General features: G+C 39.1%; 1 protein-coding gene across 1 annotated transcript in view; it reads left to right on the top strand.

The window, feature by feature from the left end:
• Positions 1–114: 114 nt before the first annotated feature.
• Positions 115–18,287, top strand: part of dennd3b (DENN/MADD domain containing 3b) — a 30,910-nt gene continuing 12,737 nt past the window's right edge. Inside the window, exons 1-14 of the mRNA XM_077215619.1 lie at positions 115–136; positions 5,953–6,070; positions 7,937–8,201; positions 8,485–8,600; positions 9,061–9,158; positions 9,454–9,565; positions 9,693–9,812; positions 10,049–10,267; positions 12,809–12,927; positions 13,103–13,258; positions 13,345–13,441; positions 13,529–13,632; positions 14,166–14,305; positions 14,426–14,950. Coding sequence (XP_077071734.1) covers positions 5,987–6,070; positions 7,937–8,201; positions 8,485–8,600; positions 9,061–9,158; positions 9,454–9,565; positions 9,693–9,812; positions 10,049–10,267; positions 12,809–12,927; positions 13,103–13,258; positions 13,345–13,441; positions 13,529–13,632; positions 14,166–14,305; positions 14,426–14,950 — 2,155 coding nt within the window. The 5' untranslated portion in view covers positions 115–136; positions 5,953–5,986. The remainder of the gene's footprint in view (positions 137–5,952; positions 6,071–7,936; positions 8,202–8,484; positions 8,601–9,060; positions 9,159–9,453; positions 9,566–9,692; positions 9,813–10,048; positions 10,268–12,808; positions 12,928–13,102; positions 13,259–13,344; positions 13,442–13,528; positions 13,633–14,165; positions 14,306–14,425; positions 14,951–18,287) is intronic.

Below are 18,287 nucleotides of genomic sequence, written 5' to 3'. Positions count from 1 at the left end.
AGAACAACGTACCTGTTGACTGTAGAGCACATGCGCAGATCATGTTCTCCTTGCTGGAACGTGTTTAGTGTGTCCCGTTCATTTCCAAATGTCCTATTGCGTTATTTCACTTTCGGAATACTGATGATCGACAAAGGTGCGTGCATTCTTATCTTATAGCCTACAGCAAACATGAGCATTTTATATGGGTAGAAACGATGATGAATATAGGCTATATTTTTTAAACGTTTTCGCTAACTTTAAGATTAGGCTATTTAGACCCTTGTCAAAAAATCCTAAAGGTTTCCAATAAGAACATTTAACAGGATTCTAATTAGAATTTCTATCATATTTTGGAACCATTCGTATACGATTTCCAATAGGAATTGTCTTATAGGACTATACATATCCTATTGGACTATACATAAATATCCTATAGGATTTTCTAAAGAATTTTAATAGGATCCAATTGGGTTTAGAATTTTTAAGAATGGTGCACTTTTCCAATGTTTTTCTTTTAGTAGTTTACTAATACTACTAATAGTAGTTTTTTTATTGTGTCTTGCAGCTTGCTTAAACTCACCTCAATGTAGACATTGTTCACTGTTAAATGTATGTTGTGCATGTGCAACCTGCAGTCACATTATAAACATGGCAGGTGATTTGGGCACACAGTATTAGTGTACACATTTATAAGGCACTGTTAATGGATTGATGAAATAAAAAAACAAATCAATAAATGCATTCTCTGTTATTTTAATTTCATTAGTATTTTATTTATTTATTTCTACTTTCATAACTGATGAATTTATTACTTTTTTTTACAGATTAAATTCATTACAGACTTACACTCACACTCTCAGACGACAACCCCCGATCCCGCCCCCCCCCCCCCCTCCTCCCCCCCCCTCCAGCACACACACACAACAATAACTGAAATACAACATTAAACATATCTTGAGCAAATCTGTCGGATATGTACTTTATTTAATAAAACATTGTAGCCTGCTCTTAAGAAATGTTACTCTAGTAACACACACAAATCTAATTTGCCTGCAAGCAGCTGATTCAGCGATCCCCTGCCGCCATCCAGCGAGTCTAAAAGAGCCTTATTTCTTTTCTAAAAGAGCTAATTGCGATGTTGATGCAAATGTTGTGCCACCACTGTGGCTCATGTAGGGCGCCCCTGAACGTTAAAGACAAGCACAGTGAGTGCATCTTGTGCCTGGGGGAAATCCCACGCTGAGGCTGTACTCACAGAAAACAGTTGTTCTCACTGCGAGAACATGAGGTCTCCTCTCTGCGTTCGCGGATCGCTTTCTTTTTAGAGAGCGACCCCGCCCCTCGCGCCCCTGAAGAGCTCACATGCAGCCGGTTAAACGAGTGGTTCCTGCCGGAGCGCCATCAGGCCCCTCGCCAGCGAGCAGCGCCGTTTTTTCCGGAATTCCATGACGAGCTCACAGTCATTTCGCAGAATGAGAAGAGATGAGAAGTACGTTGCAGTAGTCCAGCCTGGAGGAGACAAAGGCATGCGCGAGTTTTGTGGCGTCAGAAAGGGTGAGTGTGGGACGGAGTTTGGCAATATTCTTGAGGTGGAAAAAGGATGATTTGCACAGATGCTTGATATGGTTGTCAAAGGTAAGGTGAGCGTCCAGTCTTACTCTGAGGTTGGTAACTGTTGATGAGAGAGGGATGTCTTTTCCGGAAAAAGTGATGGAGGTTATAAGGGACGACTGGACCTGATGAGGGGTGCCGACAAGAATTGCCTCAGTTTTGGAAGTTAAGTTCTGACTCATCCAGGCCTTAATCTCCTCCAGGCAGGAGGTCAGTAAGAATGGTGTGGATGAAGATAAGGGCAGAGCAGCAGGAGGGATTGGGTTTGTTATGAGGTAAAGTTGTGTGTCATCAGCATAGCAATGGAAGGAGATTCCATGCTGGCTGATGATGCGGCCAAGGGGGAGCATGTAGAGGATGAAGAGAGTTGGACCCAGTACCGACCCTTGAGGAACACCAAATGTGACAGCATTATGGTGAGATTTAGCTCCTCCCAAGCTGACGCACTCGGTCCTTCCAAAAAGGTAGGATGTGAACCAGTCCAAGGTAGAATTTGATAGTCCTATATTACAGTGGAGGCGGTTGAGGAGGATGTTGTGGTCGACAGTGTCAAAAGCTGCAGTTAAGTAAAGAAGGATGAGAAGTGAGGGAGAGCCAGCATCGGCGGCCATCAGAAGGTCGTTTGTGACTCTGACCAGAGCTGTTTCTGTGCTGTGGGCAGACCGAAAGCCAGACTGAAACTTATCGTATAGGTTGTGATGTTGAAGATGGTCCTGGAGCTGAGCAGCAACTGCTTTTTCCAACACTTTGGAAAGGAATGGAAGGTTGGATATGGGCCTGTAGTTGCCCAGGACTTCCAGGTCCAAAGTGAGTTTCAGAAGTGGTCTAATAGCAGCAATTTTAAGGGGGGAAGTAACATGACCAGACGAGAGGGAGTGGTTTGTTGTTTTTGCAATAAGGGGACTTATGGCAGAGAGATTTGATTTTATCAGGATTGTGGTAAAGGGTCCAGGGCGCAGGAGGATGTTTTCATTTTTTTGATGATTACCTCAATTTCAAGTTGGGAAATGTCAGAGAAACAGTAGAAAGAGTAGGTGAATCCAGACTGCGAACTGACAGAAAGGGCAGACAGTGCAGTGGACCAGTGAGATGCGATCGGATGGAGTCTATTTTGGTTCTAAAGAAAGTGATGAAGTTGCTGCAGCGTTTCTCTGTGTTTTCTGTGTGAGTTTGTGTCTGAGGTTTAAGGAGATGGTTTATTGTGGAGAACAGCTGCTTAGAGTTTTCAGGATTGTTGTTAATGATGTCTGAAAAGAACTGTGACCGTGCATCTTTGAGTGACTTGGAGTAGGCTTGTTGGTGTTCTCTATAAGCTAGTCTGTGTCAGATGTTTTGAAACGACGCTCAAGGACACGGCCAGCTGCCTTCATTTTCCGTAGCTCCGAGGTGTACCATGGGGCTGAGCTTGTAAAGGACAATGTTTTGGTCTTGATGGGGGCATGAAGATCCAGAAGTCTGCAGAGTGAATTATTGTAAAATGTGACTGATTCGCTGGCTGATGAGGGATTGGCAGAGGAGAGATGTTGAAGATCCAAGGTCATGGTGTCTGGGTTGATGTCTTTGATATTACGAAAACAGATTTGGCGTTTGAGCTTGGAGTGAGGGGGCAGGAATTGCAATTCAACAAAGATTAACTTGTGGTCACAATCACGCACCTGCAGGTTGTTAATAGTGGCAGAGTCAGTGATGACCTGATCAAGTGTGTGCCCTCTGGTGTGTGTGGGGACATAAAAATGCTGTGTAAGATTCAAACAATCTAGTAATTGTAGGAATTCAGCAGCTAAGTGGCAAGAGGGGGTGTCAACTTGATTATTCATGTCTCCAAGTATTACAAGGTTGGCAGATATGGAACAAAGTGTTGTGAGTAGGTCGTGCATCTCATCGATAAAGGCTGAGTTTGGTTTGGGTGGGCGATAGATAAGTAATATTTTCATCGGAAAAGGGGGTTTCCATTTGAAAGCTAAGCATTCAAATGAGGAAAACTCAGGTAGTGACAGTTTGAATTCAGTTTGTTGTGTATTATCACAAGGCCACCACCACGTCCAGTGCTATGAGCTTTCTGCAGGTAGGTGTAAGCAGAAGGACAAGCTTCATTTATGTCAGAATAAACCTCTGAGTGATGCCAAGTTTCAGTGAGGCACATGAAGTCAGTCCAATTTTCCAGGATGTGATCATGTATGAAGCCTGCTTTTCCTGTCAAGGATTGTGTATTTAAAAGTTCTATTTTAATGTGTGAAGAAATAGTGGTTTTCTGCACGGGTCGGAGCAGGCTGAAATCCGCTCCTGGTTTTCTGTCCCACTCAGTGCGTCTCACTGTGTTTCCAGGGCCACTAGACCCAGCAGTGACAACGCTCTGATGACGTAACAGGGGTGTGATGTTGTGCTCAGCTGTCCAGATAGATGTGATAGAAGACCGGGTGTAAACAAACTTTCGGCGGGAGCTTCTGTGGATGTAACAGGGTCTGTGTAGGAGTCCAGACTGTTTGATGGCTGAGATGCATACTGGAGTGGAGTAGTTGATATATTTTAGCAGTTGCAAATCGGAGTGTATCAACATAATGCCAATCGCATTTGATGTTAGCCTGATGTTTGCCATTTGCCACAAACTAGCGGCATGGAGATGGAAGCTGGGCAAGTGATCCAAGGCAAAACAGTACCAATCCTCACCGGAAACAGCTAAAGGACTGTCCAGGACAATACCACTAACAGTGGAAGCTAGAAAACGTTGGGATTGTCCAGGCCTGTGCCTCTATTAGCGAGAGGATAAGACGGAAGATTGAACTCAAAAATTAAACTAAAATCATCAGGGGTCAGGAGGAGAAGCAGCAAACAGACAGCGCCAGCGTCCTCTCCTCCGCAAGCAAAATAATTTAAAATAAATGGTCTGTGTTCTCTTCCTCCACGGATGAATGAGAGCTGCATTTACTCTGCCCTGTCAGGGCTTTGAGAATATAATAGAGCGTTCCGCCTCTTTAAGACATGTGGAACAGCTTTTTGTATGCTTCGGAGGCCACACCAAAGGGCATCCGGTCACGAAGCAGAGGATATCCTGATGGATAATGGATGCAATTGCACTAACCTACTCCTCGACGGGCCTACAATGCCCCATCGGAGTAAGAGCTCATTCCACTAGAGGCATGGCCTTGTCCTGGGCCTGGTCCAGTGGTGTCTCCATTGGTGATATTTGTGCAGCGGCCGACTGATCCTCACCATCCACATTTACCAGGTTCTACAATCTAGAAGTCCCTGCTCTACAGGCAAAAGTCCTTTCTTGTCCTCAGCCGAGCCCAAACCACTATGAACTTTCCTCTCTACTATATGGGGTAACTCATATAGTTAGGCTATTGCCTATTGCTATAATACCTTTGTGGCTCCGATCAGGGTCTGGGCCACTGGTAACAGGCTATTCTGCCCTACAAAGGCAAAAGACCTTAGGACCTTAGGCAAAAGACCTCAAGGTTTCCTCGAACGATTGTCTAGGGCAGGACCGACCTCTATGAGTTCTTCCTGGTTTACGTTCAGGTGGCTCCGACTTGTATGAGCCCCTAGCGAAATGAGTATTCCCTATTATGTCTTGGTTCCTCTAGGCCCTGCTAGGGCTTAAGGCCAAGTATATAATTATAGTCGTTCTGCAGCAATAGCACGGCGTGATTGTATTGGTTCCCCATAACAGCGTCTAGCGACGCAGTACGGGTAAAGTATCAAAAGATACTGAGATACGGGAACGAGTACTGCGTTTCAGGCCATGCCATATTGCTGCATGACTCAGTTCGTCACTTCAGTCGAATTTAATCTGAGTATCCTATGCCAGATTGCCTGCTTTTATAGCCGGATGCCACGCCCATATTGGCGCACTCTGGCGGGCTTCTCTGCCATAGGCTCATGCAGCTCCGCTGCCTCACCATTGGTTCGTTTTATTACTCTGCACAAACCAATGGCCATGCAGTTTCACTGGGTGATTAAAAAGGCTTCAGAATTCGGAGAAAAAGGAATTTTCCCCACAACAGCTTCTAGCGACGCAGTACTCGTTCCCGTATCTCAGGGAACTGCGGTTACGTAAGTAACCGAGTACGTTTTCTAGGGTCTGTAATAACTTTGTTCTGTTTCCACAACCAGCCTGGCATCATTAGTGTGGTCTTTTAAAATGTTATCTGAGTTAGAAGTTGCCTGTAGTTGCTTGTTTGGTTGATGTTGTGTTATCCCTGATTTATGGGATTTGTGTAAGATGTTAATGTATCTTTATAGGTTATCACATTCTACGGTTGAGTGTTAAGCAAAAATGTTCTACTTTCAGATTTCAATTAGCATGGAAATGAATATGTATTTCTCTCACTCTCTGTGTGTCTGTGTGTATTGCAGATCTTATGAGGAGTGACAATCCATTTGATTCTCAATGGCAGATGGTCTGCCTTCAGGATTACTGGAAGCATGTGTCATTGTTGGACTTTCAAATTATAAACTGAAGGAGCTGTCCCAGGTAGAATAAGAGAATTGTGAGGCCGGGTTACTTTAAACATGTAATCTGTAACGGAACAGCTACGATGATGATATGCTGATTGTATGTATACTGGCCTAATCCTCCGGTCAGAGAAGACGCAGCGACTTCTTTCCTTTAGATAACTTTATTGGCCTCTTACAACATAATCCACAACATAATCCGTTACAGTTACAAATTACTTCATAAAAGAGTATTAAGTAACGAAATCTACCACAATATAGATAATGTAATTTGATTACTTTTGGATTCCTTCAAAGTCACATATTATGTAAACAAAGTCAAGTAAAAAGCAACAGCTTTTTAATTCTCCTTTTCGAAATGTCTGTCATATTTTTGGAGAGGTGCACGTCAGGATACGCCGAAGGGTACGCACGCTACACACAGCCTATGACGTTGCCACGCTGTGAGTTGGACGCAGTCCTGCAGAAGTATAAATTGGGCTTAAAGTCTCAAAAAAAAGTATAATAAAAATAAAAAGTTTATTTAGCACCCCCTGAAAGGGTGTGTATATATTTGTTTACTGTTTGTTGTAACAAGTGTTTTGTGTAATTCGCTGTATATGTAGATAATAACGAAAGGGATAGAGAGAGAGAGTTTATGGGTAACGTTAATACTTTAATGCGCACTTCTTATACTGTTTATTCAGCTCTTACAGTGATTTTCTGGAGTAAAACTAAAGCTTCATCTTTTGTGTGATGTAAAATAAACTTCACTGAACTCATCAATATATATTTGGCCATCACGGGGTCCGCTACAGCAGGCTTGTATTAATAGTGGATGAAAGCAGATGACAAATACATTATAACCATAATTAAACTAAACTATACCTGTTCTATCTCCAGCATACATTATCTGACTCTGTAGGCAGAGTCCGGGTCGAAAGGAACACCACTACAGAGAGTTTCTGTTTTGATATTATCATCATTCAGTGAGATCTCTTGCTAAAGACACAGAATTGTTCATGAGACATGATGAAACAGGCACATGGATATAACATATTATGTGATGGAATTCGTGATTGTGTAATGCATCTTTTAGTTTCATTTTCTAGTTAATCCTTACCATTTAGTTTTATTATTGTGTATATGGGAAATAGCTATTTAAAAAAATTAACTTCAAAAGGTGCCTTGGTACACTCTTTGAAAAAAAGAAGAAAGAAATATTCAATGGGGCTCTGTATAGAACCACGGGGTTCTTGACTCAATTTTAAAGAACTCTATTATGTCAAAAAGGTTTTACATAAGGAGAAATGTCTTAAATGATTGCATAATTCTTTTGTTTAATGGGTTATTTCAATTTTTCTAGTAATAAAGGATGTTTTTATTCATAAAATGTAATTAAAATTAAAAATGAATTAAAGCAACATTGATTAATTAAAACTAAATCCATAAAATGATCCCATGATGGGAACCCCTTAAAGGTTCTGAAGCTCCTGAAATAACCCTTTAAGGTTCAAAACTTTTTTTCAAAGAATGTATATCAAAATTATTAAAAACATTAAAAAAACTCCTAAAGTGCACCTAAAGAATTAAACATCGCTTCAGACAATGTGTTTAAATTGATGTTTACATTTACATCAGATGAAGTCTCCAGTCATACTGTATATACTATATAGGTATTAGTGTACCTGCAATTTTTTTATTTTACCTAAGGCAGGTTATTCCCATTATGGTGATCACAAATGCTCAAATACTCACTTTATTTCAATAAAATATTGGAAATTTGGTTAGTAGAACAAATGAATCATATGCAATGGATACACCTTTAAAATCACCATGGAGAATCACCATCCACCATGTGATTTTATGATTTTATGTCCTCTAATGTTCTTCTGCATGTGACCAGTCGTTGCTGCAGGAGGATGGAAGTCCTTTACCTCAGCTTGATCCCGAGGTCATACAGGTCTGTACTCCTCCGTTTATGCCCAAAGATAGCGTCACTGACCCGGCCGTGGGAAATTTCAGCCGTACTCCGCTACGATGTTCCTTCATTAAGAAGAAAACGGATAGGCCCGTTATTAACACTGGAAACCCCGGGGATGAAATCACAGAGGATGCCGGTGTTCCCAAAGACCTGGATCTGGTGGCGTTGCCTCATCTTTGCTTTCCAGGTGAAACTACATTCTGTACAAAAGCTTGACTATATGCATCTGCTACAATTCTGTTCCACCCAGACCTTCATACATTTCACAGTGTAAATACTTTAGAAACAGTATAAAATCTCTGTAGAAGGGGGCAAAGGTCCTCACACAGACAGCAATATAAAGAGGAATGTAAATGTTAAATAGTTCAGTGCAGACTACTGCCCTTTTTTGAGGTCAGAGCAACTGCCCCTCAAAATTCCTGTGCACGTCCCTGATTAGATTACACTAACATTAATTTCTTCTAAATCAGGAGGGCTTCAGGTAACTCTGGAGAAAAAGGAGGAAAAGTTTCACTTCCTAGTCTTTACTGATGTGTTTGGAAACCGGTCTCATGGAGTAGTTCTCCAGTACTATAAATCAATACAGGTCAGATTCTTATTACCTTGAAACCTATCATTATGGTTGTGTATTGACAGATCACCTGCGCTGAATGTTACCTGCTGTTTATGAGTGTGTCCTGATTATTTTGTCATGGTAACTGGAAGTTGCTCTAGTTTTTATTAAATTCCCCCTGTGGGGAAAAATTTACTAATTTGCATATTCATAGTTCAACGTATACTAAATGAGGCAGGGTGTAGAGTTACATTCAAGCTATTTTAAGGCATGAAGATTTTATTTATTTTTTTCACAGGAAAAAACATTTAAATATGGCATTTTGGTGATCAAAGATGTGTTTTAAGGTATAAAATTGTTGACTACTGGGGAACTTTAAAATTCATTACTGTTTGGACATTGTTGGTTTGGCATCCGAGTTACAGTGTATATGTAATATTTGTTAGTTATGGTCTCAAAGCCACCTTTTTATAAAGGTTAAACTCTGTTACAGGAAGGGATACTTCATCAGAAAGGACACTTCACTGCTTATGCGATATGTGTTATATCAAAACACCCATATTACAATACTCTCAAGGACTGCCTGTCCAGGTATGGCAAAGAGTCAAGATTCAAGACATTATTTACATGTATTGGAAAAAAAAAAAATATATTTGAGAGACAGAGGAGAATATACTGTATTACAACAGGCTTGTCAGCAGTATTAGATGGGCATTGGTACATTGTAAACTGCATTCTGCCTTCATGCTGTACTTAGTTTGCCAGTTTGATACCACCACAATGTCACACTTTTCATAGAAATCAACCTGCAAATGTCAAGGTTGTTTCTGCAGTTGTCTATGCTGATTTTTCCTCATGACCTGAATTTTCACTCTCCCATCCGCAGCCTCTTAGGGCAGCTCAAAATCTGCCAAATGACTGATATGGAAGAGCTAGTGAAGGAGTTCTCTGCTAAACTGGCTCTGATCCCAGTTCCACCTCCTGGACAGCTGCATGTGGTGGGTTCATTTTAGCCATCTTAAGTTTAGCAAATTCAGAGAGCTTAGCAAAACTGTAATGCCACTAAAAGGTCTGTGATTACATATGAATATATATTGTATATATTTACATCATTTTTATTTTCAGATGTTCACCTTGCGACCTTTGACCATTGTCCTTCCATCCAAAAAAGATCACAATCATCCTGTCATTGACCTGGACCTGCATCTTCCATTTCTCTGCTTCAAGTCCAGAGAGCTGCTGCAGGTATAAAGGCAGATTTCTAAATATGGAAACAACAATAAAAGGATAGTTTCCTTGTTAGCGGATTGAATGAACACTGTGTGTGTGTTCACTCAAACTTCTAACAAGGAAAGAGTTATCAATCGATTTTAGATGCAAATATAAAATAAAAAAAACTTTTTTGATTAAACAAAAATAATATTCAAAATCTTGGTCCACATTAAATGGAAATAATTTTGCATGTTTCTATTCCCCTGTAGATCATATCTAGTATACTCACAGAGCAGCGTATGGTGTTCTTTTCCTCCGACTGGTCCAAGCTGACCCTGATCGCTGAGTGTTTCATGCTGTATATTCGGCCCTTGCACTGGCAGCACCCCCTGGTGCCCGTACTGTCCCAACAGATGCTTGACTTCATTATGGCTCCGACTGCCTTCCTCATGGGATGCCACATCAGCCACTATGAGGAAGTTGCCGTGGTAAAGTCTAAGAAATGTTCACTATTAACTAATTTAGCTGTTTTTTAGTTCAGGCTTTTTTAAACTGGAGTCCGCAAAGGGGTGCTAGAGGGACTGTGAAAATTTAGAGTATAAAAAAAATACACTGAAAATAATTAACATTTATCAAATGTAATGTCATTATTGTTACATTCTGTTTTCTAAGAGAGTATTATTGTTTATTCTATTGATGATTTCTATTGTTGACATTTTTATTATATCTATCGATCGATAGATGGATAGATAGATAGATAGATAGATAGATAGATAGATAGATAGATAGATAGAATTATGAATCAATCGATTTAACATATAGATAAACATATTCCTAAACTATAAAGACATTTATAAATAAGTAATAATATTGTGTGTAAATTAATGTTTATCATGATATTAGACATGCAACTGCTTTGAAATTAAATAATTTGTCAAAATTAAATAGTTCACTTTAGTATCATAAGAATTTTTTCTTGTGAAATCTATCTATCAATGTCAGGGTGCCGGTCTTATTAGCTCAGGGTTTGTTTGTCTTGTTTCCTTTCTATATCTGGACCACCATCTGGACGCCTGGTGTTTGTGTTGTCATGCCATGTGCTCTGTCTATTGTTACTCCGCCCCTGTTACCTTATCTCCTGATGGCTAGCTCCTGTTTTAGTTCGTTTGTAACCCTTTTTATTCCCCTCTAGTTTTCTATCCTGTGCCGAAACGAATCTGCATCACTGAGTTTACCTGGCCCTCATCTGTGTTTACCTTGATCTTGTTCTTCTTGCTGTATAGCTTTAGTCTAGCCTAAATCCGAAAATCGCTCCCTAAACCCTCATTCACTATTCCCTACGTTAGTCCACTAATACTGTTCACTTGAAGGAGTGAATGAACAGGAATAAGCAAATTCATACAGCTGTTGAGCGTACATCGGTTGTACACTCTTTATTGCAGTGCAATGTGGGATAGAATGATTGCACTCAATTACGTCCACTATGGTTTCGGACACCACTACAAATGTAGGTCCCCTCAAATAACGCCCTATTTGAGGGTATTGGGGGCGATTTCGGATTCAGCCTCTGTCTTGTTTTCCTGTCGTTTATCTGAAGTTTTTGAGATTTTTTTCCTGTTCTTCTAGCCTTGTTTTTGAGCTTTGGTTAGTTTATTTTGCCCCCCAGCTCCCCTGTCTGCTTTAGCTGCTGGTGTAGTGGCGAATTCTGTGACTCTAGTAGGCGCTGAAGTGATGGTAGAGTTAGGATTAGGATTGGGAGTAGGTCTGATAAGATCAATACGGCACCTACTAGGGTCACATAATTCGTTCGAATGTGGTACAACACCAGATCCCGTCCATCCTGTTCCACCCTTCCTGCTCCCTATGGATCTTTCCCGCCCGATCAATAGATAGTCAGGATAGTAAAAGAGGAGGAATCAGTTGAGGGAATAAGTGATTTACTGAATATCAAAGGCACATAAATTCAAGAACACAGAGAGGAATAGAGAGGCCACCTGAGAGATAGAGAGAATAGAGAGATTGAACCTGGAGAGTAGAGGTAGGGACCTGGCAGTGGTATGAATTAGAATCTTGGAGCTGGCGGACAGGGGAGATCCAAAAGGGAACAAGAAGGATGCAACAGGAAGGATGGGATCTGGCAGCCAAAGCAGTCAGGAGAGCAGGGGAGGAAAAAAAATATATACTAACTAGATGGGACCTCAATGAGATAAGGTAACACAGGGGCAAGACATGACAACAAAAATGGCAAGTGTCACAAGACACAAAACAAACAAACCTTGAGCTGATCAGAGGTGTGTTTACTTTACAACGACATGTATGATGCATCATTGAAGAAATCAACTACCCGTTTCTCAAAACCGCATTGTCGCAAATTTGTTGTTCAACCACATTGGTTAAGGATGTCACACAGGTGGTGGAGTAATAACTTCTTTTACAAGAAGAAACTAACTTGTTTCGCAAACAAGAAACTATGCTTCTAACCACAGGTCGAGAGCTGTCATTCCAATAATGCAATGCTTTGCGATGCTGTTAGCGAATTGTCATTGGAACTATGGTTTCGGGAAACACAGACTCATTGAACTATGATGATAATGAGGGAACTTGCGACCAAAGCTGAACAAAGATGCTTTTGGGAAACGCACCCCAGACCGGCACCCTTACAAATTATTTAATTTCAAAGCAGTTGCATGTATATCACACAATATAATAATTTATAAATGTCTTTTGTTTTTCTAAACATATTACTAAAATAATATATTACATAATATATTTTAGTAATATCGCAGTTTTGGGATTACCATATTTTATTACCAAATACCAAATAGATATTTGCCCTAAATTTAAATCTTCTTTAGTTCAAATTAGATGTTTTGAGTTTATTTTTTATGATTTGATTTATTTATCTCTATAAAATTGTTCCTAGCCAACTTTTATTATGTTGAGAAATTCATGACAGTGGTTTTTACTTTTATCAAATGCCTGTCAACTTTTGTGATTTGTGATCTGTGAAATCACTGTCCATTTATCAGGAAGCTGATGATGACCTAATTCTGATCAATATTGATGAGGGCACTGTGTCCTGCTCTCGCTGTCATTGCGTTGACGTCCCAGACACCCCAAAGGCAGCTGCTCAAAGTTTCAAGAGTCGGTAAGAACATTTTACCATTCAATTCAGTCTTACTAAGTCTAAGAGTCTTTATTCTATTGGAGTAATCAAAATATACAATATATTGATAATCTCACATTATCAGACACAGCTGACGAGACCAGGTCCCGTTATATATTTGCCAGGTTTGTAATTGTTTTGCTGGGTCTTCATGCAGAAGGAAAGGTCTTCAATTACACTATGACCTGGAAGTGGTTCATCAGAGCATCTGTGGAGATCTTAATGAGTTTCGGATGCAGAGAAGACTTTGGCAACACAGACTAAATTTGGAAATACAAAATATCACCCTGGAGCTCATTGTTAACATGTTTAGGTTAGTGAGATCATGAACTGAACTGAATTTGAATCTTTTTCATATTGTATGTCTAATTGAAAAAATTATTGTGTTTATTTTCCCAGAGATGTCAGTGATTACCTAAGTTACGAACACAGAGTTTTTAACACTGATGAGTTTCTCAAGTCCAGGGAGCCAGAGGACCAACCATTTTATAAAAAAGTGATTTTCCCGTTAATAATATATCTGGTCTTCAACCTTCAGAAATATGACCAAACCGTACAACTGATGGATTTTTCTTCATGGCAGGTCTTGGAAACGCACATTTTCCACTCCTTCTTGAAAGAACGTTTGAATGGAAAGATGGATACATTTACCCGAATGGAGGGAAGTATTAGGAAAGATGACCAAAAGTAAGTTGAAGCTGTGTTGCCTTTTCTATACAAATTTCCTCACTTAAAGTTTCACAAGGAAAATTCTGTATCTGAATTTTTTAATGAAAAAATAATTGGAGGCTATTTTTTTTTCACATTAATCGAACAAAGTCAGACAATCTGTGATCTCTCCGTTATAATATATAACGTTCTATTCATGTAAAAATGTTAATCAGTTTTCACAAAATATAAAGCAACACAACTGTTTTCAACTATGATAATAAGAAATTTAGAATTTCTATAATGTGACACTGAAGACTGGAGTAATGGCAGTTAGGAATAAGATACATTTTTTAAAAATAAAATAAAATAGAAAACAGCTATTTTAAATTGTAATAATATTTCAAAATATGTTTAGTTTTTTATTGTATTTTTTATCAAAGAAATATATATGTAATTACTATAAATTATTATTATTATTTATAATATGATATTATATATTTTTTGATTTCTCCTAAATATTAACATTTAATGTTTTTCATTGAAATATTATTTGTTATTCATTTCTTCAGTAGATGGAGAAGACCCTCAAAGGAAAAGGATCTGGCTAAACTGACTAAACATCTAAGCCTAAGTCTAGCTAACCTGGACAATGAGAAAAACCCGAGTGTCCTCAGACAGATGTCTCCAACTAAAATCATTACTGAATTGCGTAAGAGAACTGCAGTAGTGTTATTCATCTGCACGGCTCAGTTTTGTTATAAAAATGGCATTTAGATAATCATAATATATTTTGTTACTGATCATCCTTGCAAATCCCTTATCCCAAAAGCTCTGAATACTCCAGCCAAACCAGTCAAGATCTTCCAGCTCCCAGATTTCCCTCCTCTCTTTACCTACCCCAACGTGCACCATTACTTCAGAGATCTTATTCACCAGTTGAACAAAGCCATATCAGCCAGCCCACCTGATGATTCCTCCCTGCTAGCCAGATACGTTTACCTCCGCGGTCTCATCAACATGCTGAACTCTAAGCGCTTGGATGCCCTCAGTGACTTTCAGAACCTTTACAAAACAGATATTGAGATTTTTCCAGGAGAGCTGGTAAAGATTCTGGTTGACTCTCTGCAAGTAGAGGAGAGAGTCCAGGCACAGAGGAGACCTGAGCTCAAACGGCTCATCTGTCGAGTAAATACTGGTGAAAAGAGTGAGCATATGGAATCAGACTATCACGTGAAGAATTTCAATCTGCCCAAGGCAAACATGGAGCTGGAGGACTTTGTGAAATGTACTCAGGAATCAGGTATTGTGCGGGACGTGGCCACCACACAGAGATTATTTGAAGCTCTCACTGTTGGTAAGTCTGAGCTGCAGTGTGTCACTAGCTATGTTTGCATCCAAAGGTGTGATTTTAACTTATGTTATTTTGGTGTGATTCCAAAATTGGAATACCGCATAAAAAATTCACGAAGAAAGCACAGTTTCCATCCTATGTGTTCAAGAGAACAAACTCGTCACTTCCTGGGAAATTACTAAACTTTATTTTATACAGGGCCTTTAAAAGGATACAAGTTAAACAATATATAAAACAACGAGTCAAAAAATACATCTAGTTGGGCTTTAAAAATCCAAGAAGTCTGATCTTCCCAAAGTTCAATCATAAGAGAGTTCCAAAGAATAGGAGCATACAAAGAAAAAGCTCTGTCACCCATAGATTTTAAGTGGGTTTGAGGAACAGATTGGAATGCGAAGAGCGCAGTCTTCGATTTGTGACATAAGAAGTTATTAACTCGGATTAATAATGTGGAGCCAAGCCATGTAATGCTTTATATATGTCAGCAAACTCAGCATCATGATTTTATAATCAATACAGAAGCTGACCAGGAGCAAGGACTTCAAAATAGGAATGATTGCATGTCCAGGTCCCAGTCAGGATCGTGGCAGCCAAGTTTTGTACATGTTGCAACGTGTTAAAGTGTAAACTTAGATACTTCGACTAAAAGGGCATTACAGTAGTCAATCCAAGAAAAAACAAACTTGTTTATTATCCTTTTATCTACAGAAAAAATTGTTAGAATAGGAAGCAATCTAGCTATATTTCTAAGGTGAAAAAAAATATGTTTTAACAATGCTCTGTACATAAGGATCAAATGTAAGGCTGGCATCAAAAATTACTCCAAGGTCCCTTCATTTTCTTTGACACTCCAAAACAGAAAACAGACCGAGTCAGTCAACCAGCTTTGGATAGTTGGTAGGGGGAACCAAGGAACACAACTTCAGTTTTACTACTATTCAAACAGAGAAAATTGTTATTCATCCATATCTTGATCTCAGAAACCCAATCAGAAAAAGGGCAAACAGATTTTCACCAGGTTTAGAGTGTACAAAGTTTTGAGTATCATCAGCATAAAAGTGATAATGAAGGCCGATCGACTACAACAGATGCCCAAATGGTGACAAATAGATATTAGGAGATACTAAAATTGACCCAGTGAGTACCAAACTGATATACTGGTAACCACACAAGGCAATGAACTGGGAGTGGTCAGTAAAATAGGATTTAAACCAGTTTTAAGCACCAACAGCACTTTCAATGCTTGTAAATAAAAGACTATGATCTGACTATGTTGATCTCAGAGCTGCTTCTTGATGAAGGATGAGAATAGAAATAGCGCCAGAATCAGTTATTGGCAACCCTGACTACAGCCTTTCATTACTGTGAAATTTACAAACAAACTGACTGAAGGGGTTTGAATAGGTTATTAATGGTACTATGGTTATACAAGTAAGAGGCAACAATGTGTTCTAGTGTTTTTGCCAAAAACAGAAGATTTGAAATGGGAAATTGTTACAGTCACCCAGGGTAGCATTTTCTTTTTCTGGCACAGGAGTTACAGCAGCATTACAAATTGTAACCCCAGAAGGAAATGCATCATTTATTATACTGGTGACAGTAGGGCACAAAACATCAAAGAAAGATTTAAATAAATAGGATCAAGCAAGCAAGTGGTAGATAATCATACTTGATACCTCCCTTTTGAGAGCCTCAGAGTCAAGCTGTGAGAAATTAGTGTGAGAAGAACCAGAAAAATAAGAGGGATAAGATAGTGAAGCAGTGTAAACATATTTTTGATTTAAAATTTTTTTATAAATGTAATCCATTTTAGTGTTAAAAAGGTGAAGAAATTAATAATTGTTGAGAAGCAGGCAGGGTAATATCAGCATTGAAGCGATCTATTAATAGTTTGAAACAAATATCTCTGATAGTTTTAAACAATCGGAGAAAAATAAGTGGATTTTTCAGACTCAATTAATGCCCTGTAATCACCCAGAAGATCCTTCCAAACTTGATGATGGACATTCAAACTGGTAAGGTCTGAATTAAGCTCCATTTTCCTTGTCAGTGCACAAAATATATGTAATAAAAATGGAAGTTGCTGCAATCTGGGAAGTCGCTGTGGCTCTTTTATCCTATATCATAAATTACTAAAACGCAATAAATGCTGTCATGTTTCCTGATGTTTGTGAACATAATCATGTGAGAGTTCTGGGAGGAAATTAAACTAAATTATTTTGATAACAAACTTTGGCTCTGGCATTTCAGAATAATTAAAACAACATTTGAGATGCTGTGCATTAAAACTGATCTGCTGGTTAGTCCAGTTATCCAATTACATCCTCTGTTGAGGCAGTCATGTGAGATGTTTTGTTTCCAACTGAGGGATTTATGCGGTAACTGTGTTTCCATCGTAGTTTATGCGCATGTCCTCTTATCGGATAAAAAAAGAAAAATTATCTGAAAATTACCTTATATTTAGAATGTATACGCATCTTCACATTTGCATCCAGCAAATGGGTTTTTTTTAACGTTTTTTTTAACGTTTTTTTAAAAATGTGATATCCCAAAATTTGCATAAAATTAGGTGGATGGAAACATGGCTAATGTGTAAAATCATTAGGGATGCATAATAAATTGGAACCATATCAGTTATCCATCGATAATAGAGATACTTTTTTCATTTATCTGTATTGGTCAAAATTATATATATATATATATATATATATATATATATATATATATATATATATATATATATATATATATATACACTCACCTAAAGGATTATTAGGAACACCATACTAATACTGTGTTTGACCCCCTTTCGCCTTCAGGACTGCCTTAATTCTATGTGGCATTGATTCAACAAGGTGCTGAAAGCATTCTTTAGAAATGTTAGCCCATATTGATAGGATAGCATCTTGCAGTTGATGGAGATTTGTGGGATGCACATCCAGGGCACGAAGCTCCCGTTCCACCACATCCCAAAGATGCTCTATTGGGTTGAGATCTGGTGACTGTGGGGGCCATTTTAGTACAGTGAACTCATTGTCATGTTCAAGAAACCAATTTGAAATGATTCGAGCTTTGTGACATGGTGCATTATCCTGCTGGAAGTAGCCATCAGAGGATGGGTACATGGTGGCGAGGATGGGTACATGGTGGCCATAAAGGGATGGACATGGTCAGAAACAATGCTCAGGTAGGCCGTGGCATTTAAATGATGCCCAATTGGCACTAAGGGGCCTAAACTGTGCCAAGAAAACATCACCCACACCATTACACCACCACCACCAGCCTGCACAGTGGTAACAAGGCATGATGGATCCATGTTTTCATTCTGTTTATGCCAAAT

The sequence above is a fragment of the Siphateles boraxobius genome, unplaced genomic scaffold (assembly GCF_051911475.1).
Source record: "Siphateles boraxobius isolate OS27281-9 unplaced genomic scaffold, OSU_SipBor_1 12, whole genome shotgun sequence".
Taxonomy (NCBI): Eukaryota; Metazoa; Chordata; class Actinopteri; order Cypriniformes; family Leuciscidae; genus Siphateles; species Siphateles boraxobius.
The sequence above is the reverse complement of the archived record's forward strand: the minus strand, read 5'-3'. Positions and strand labels throughout refer to the sequence as shown.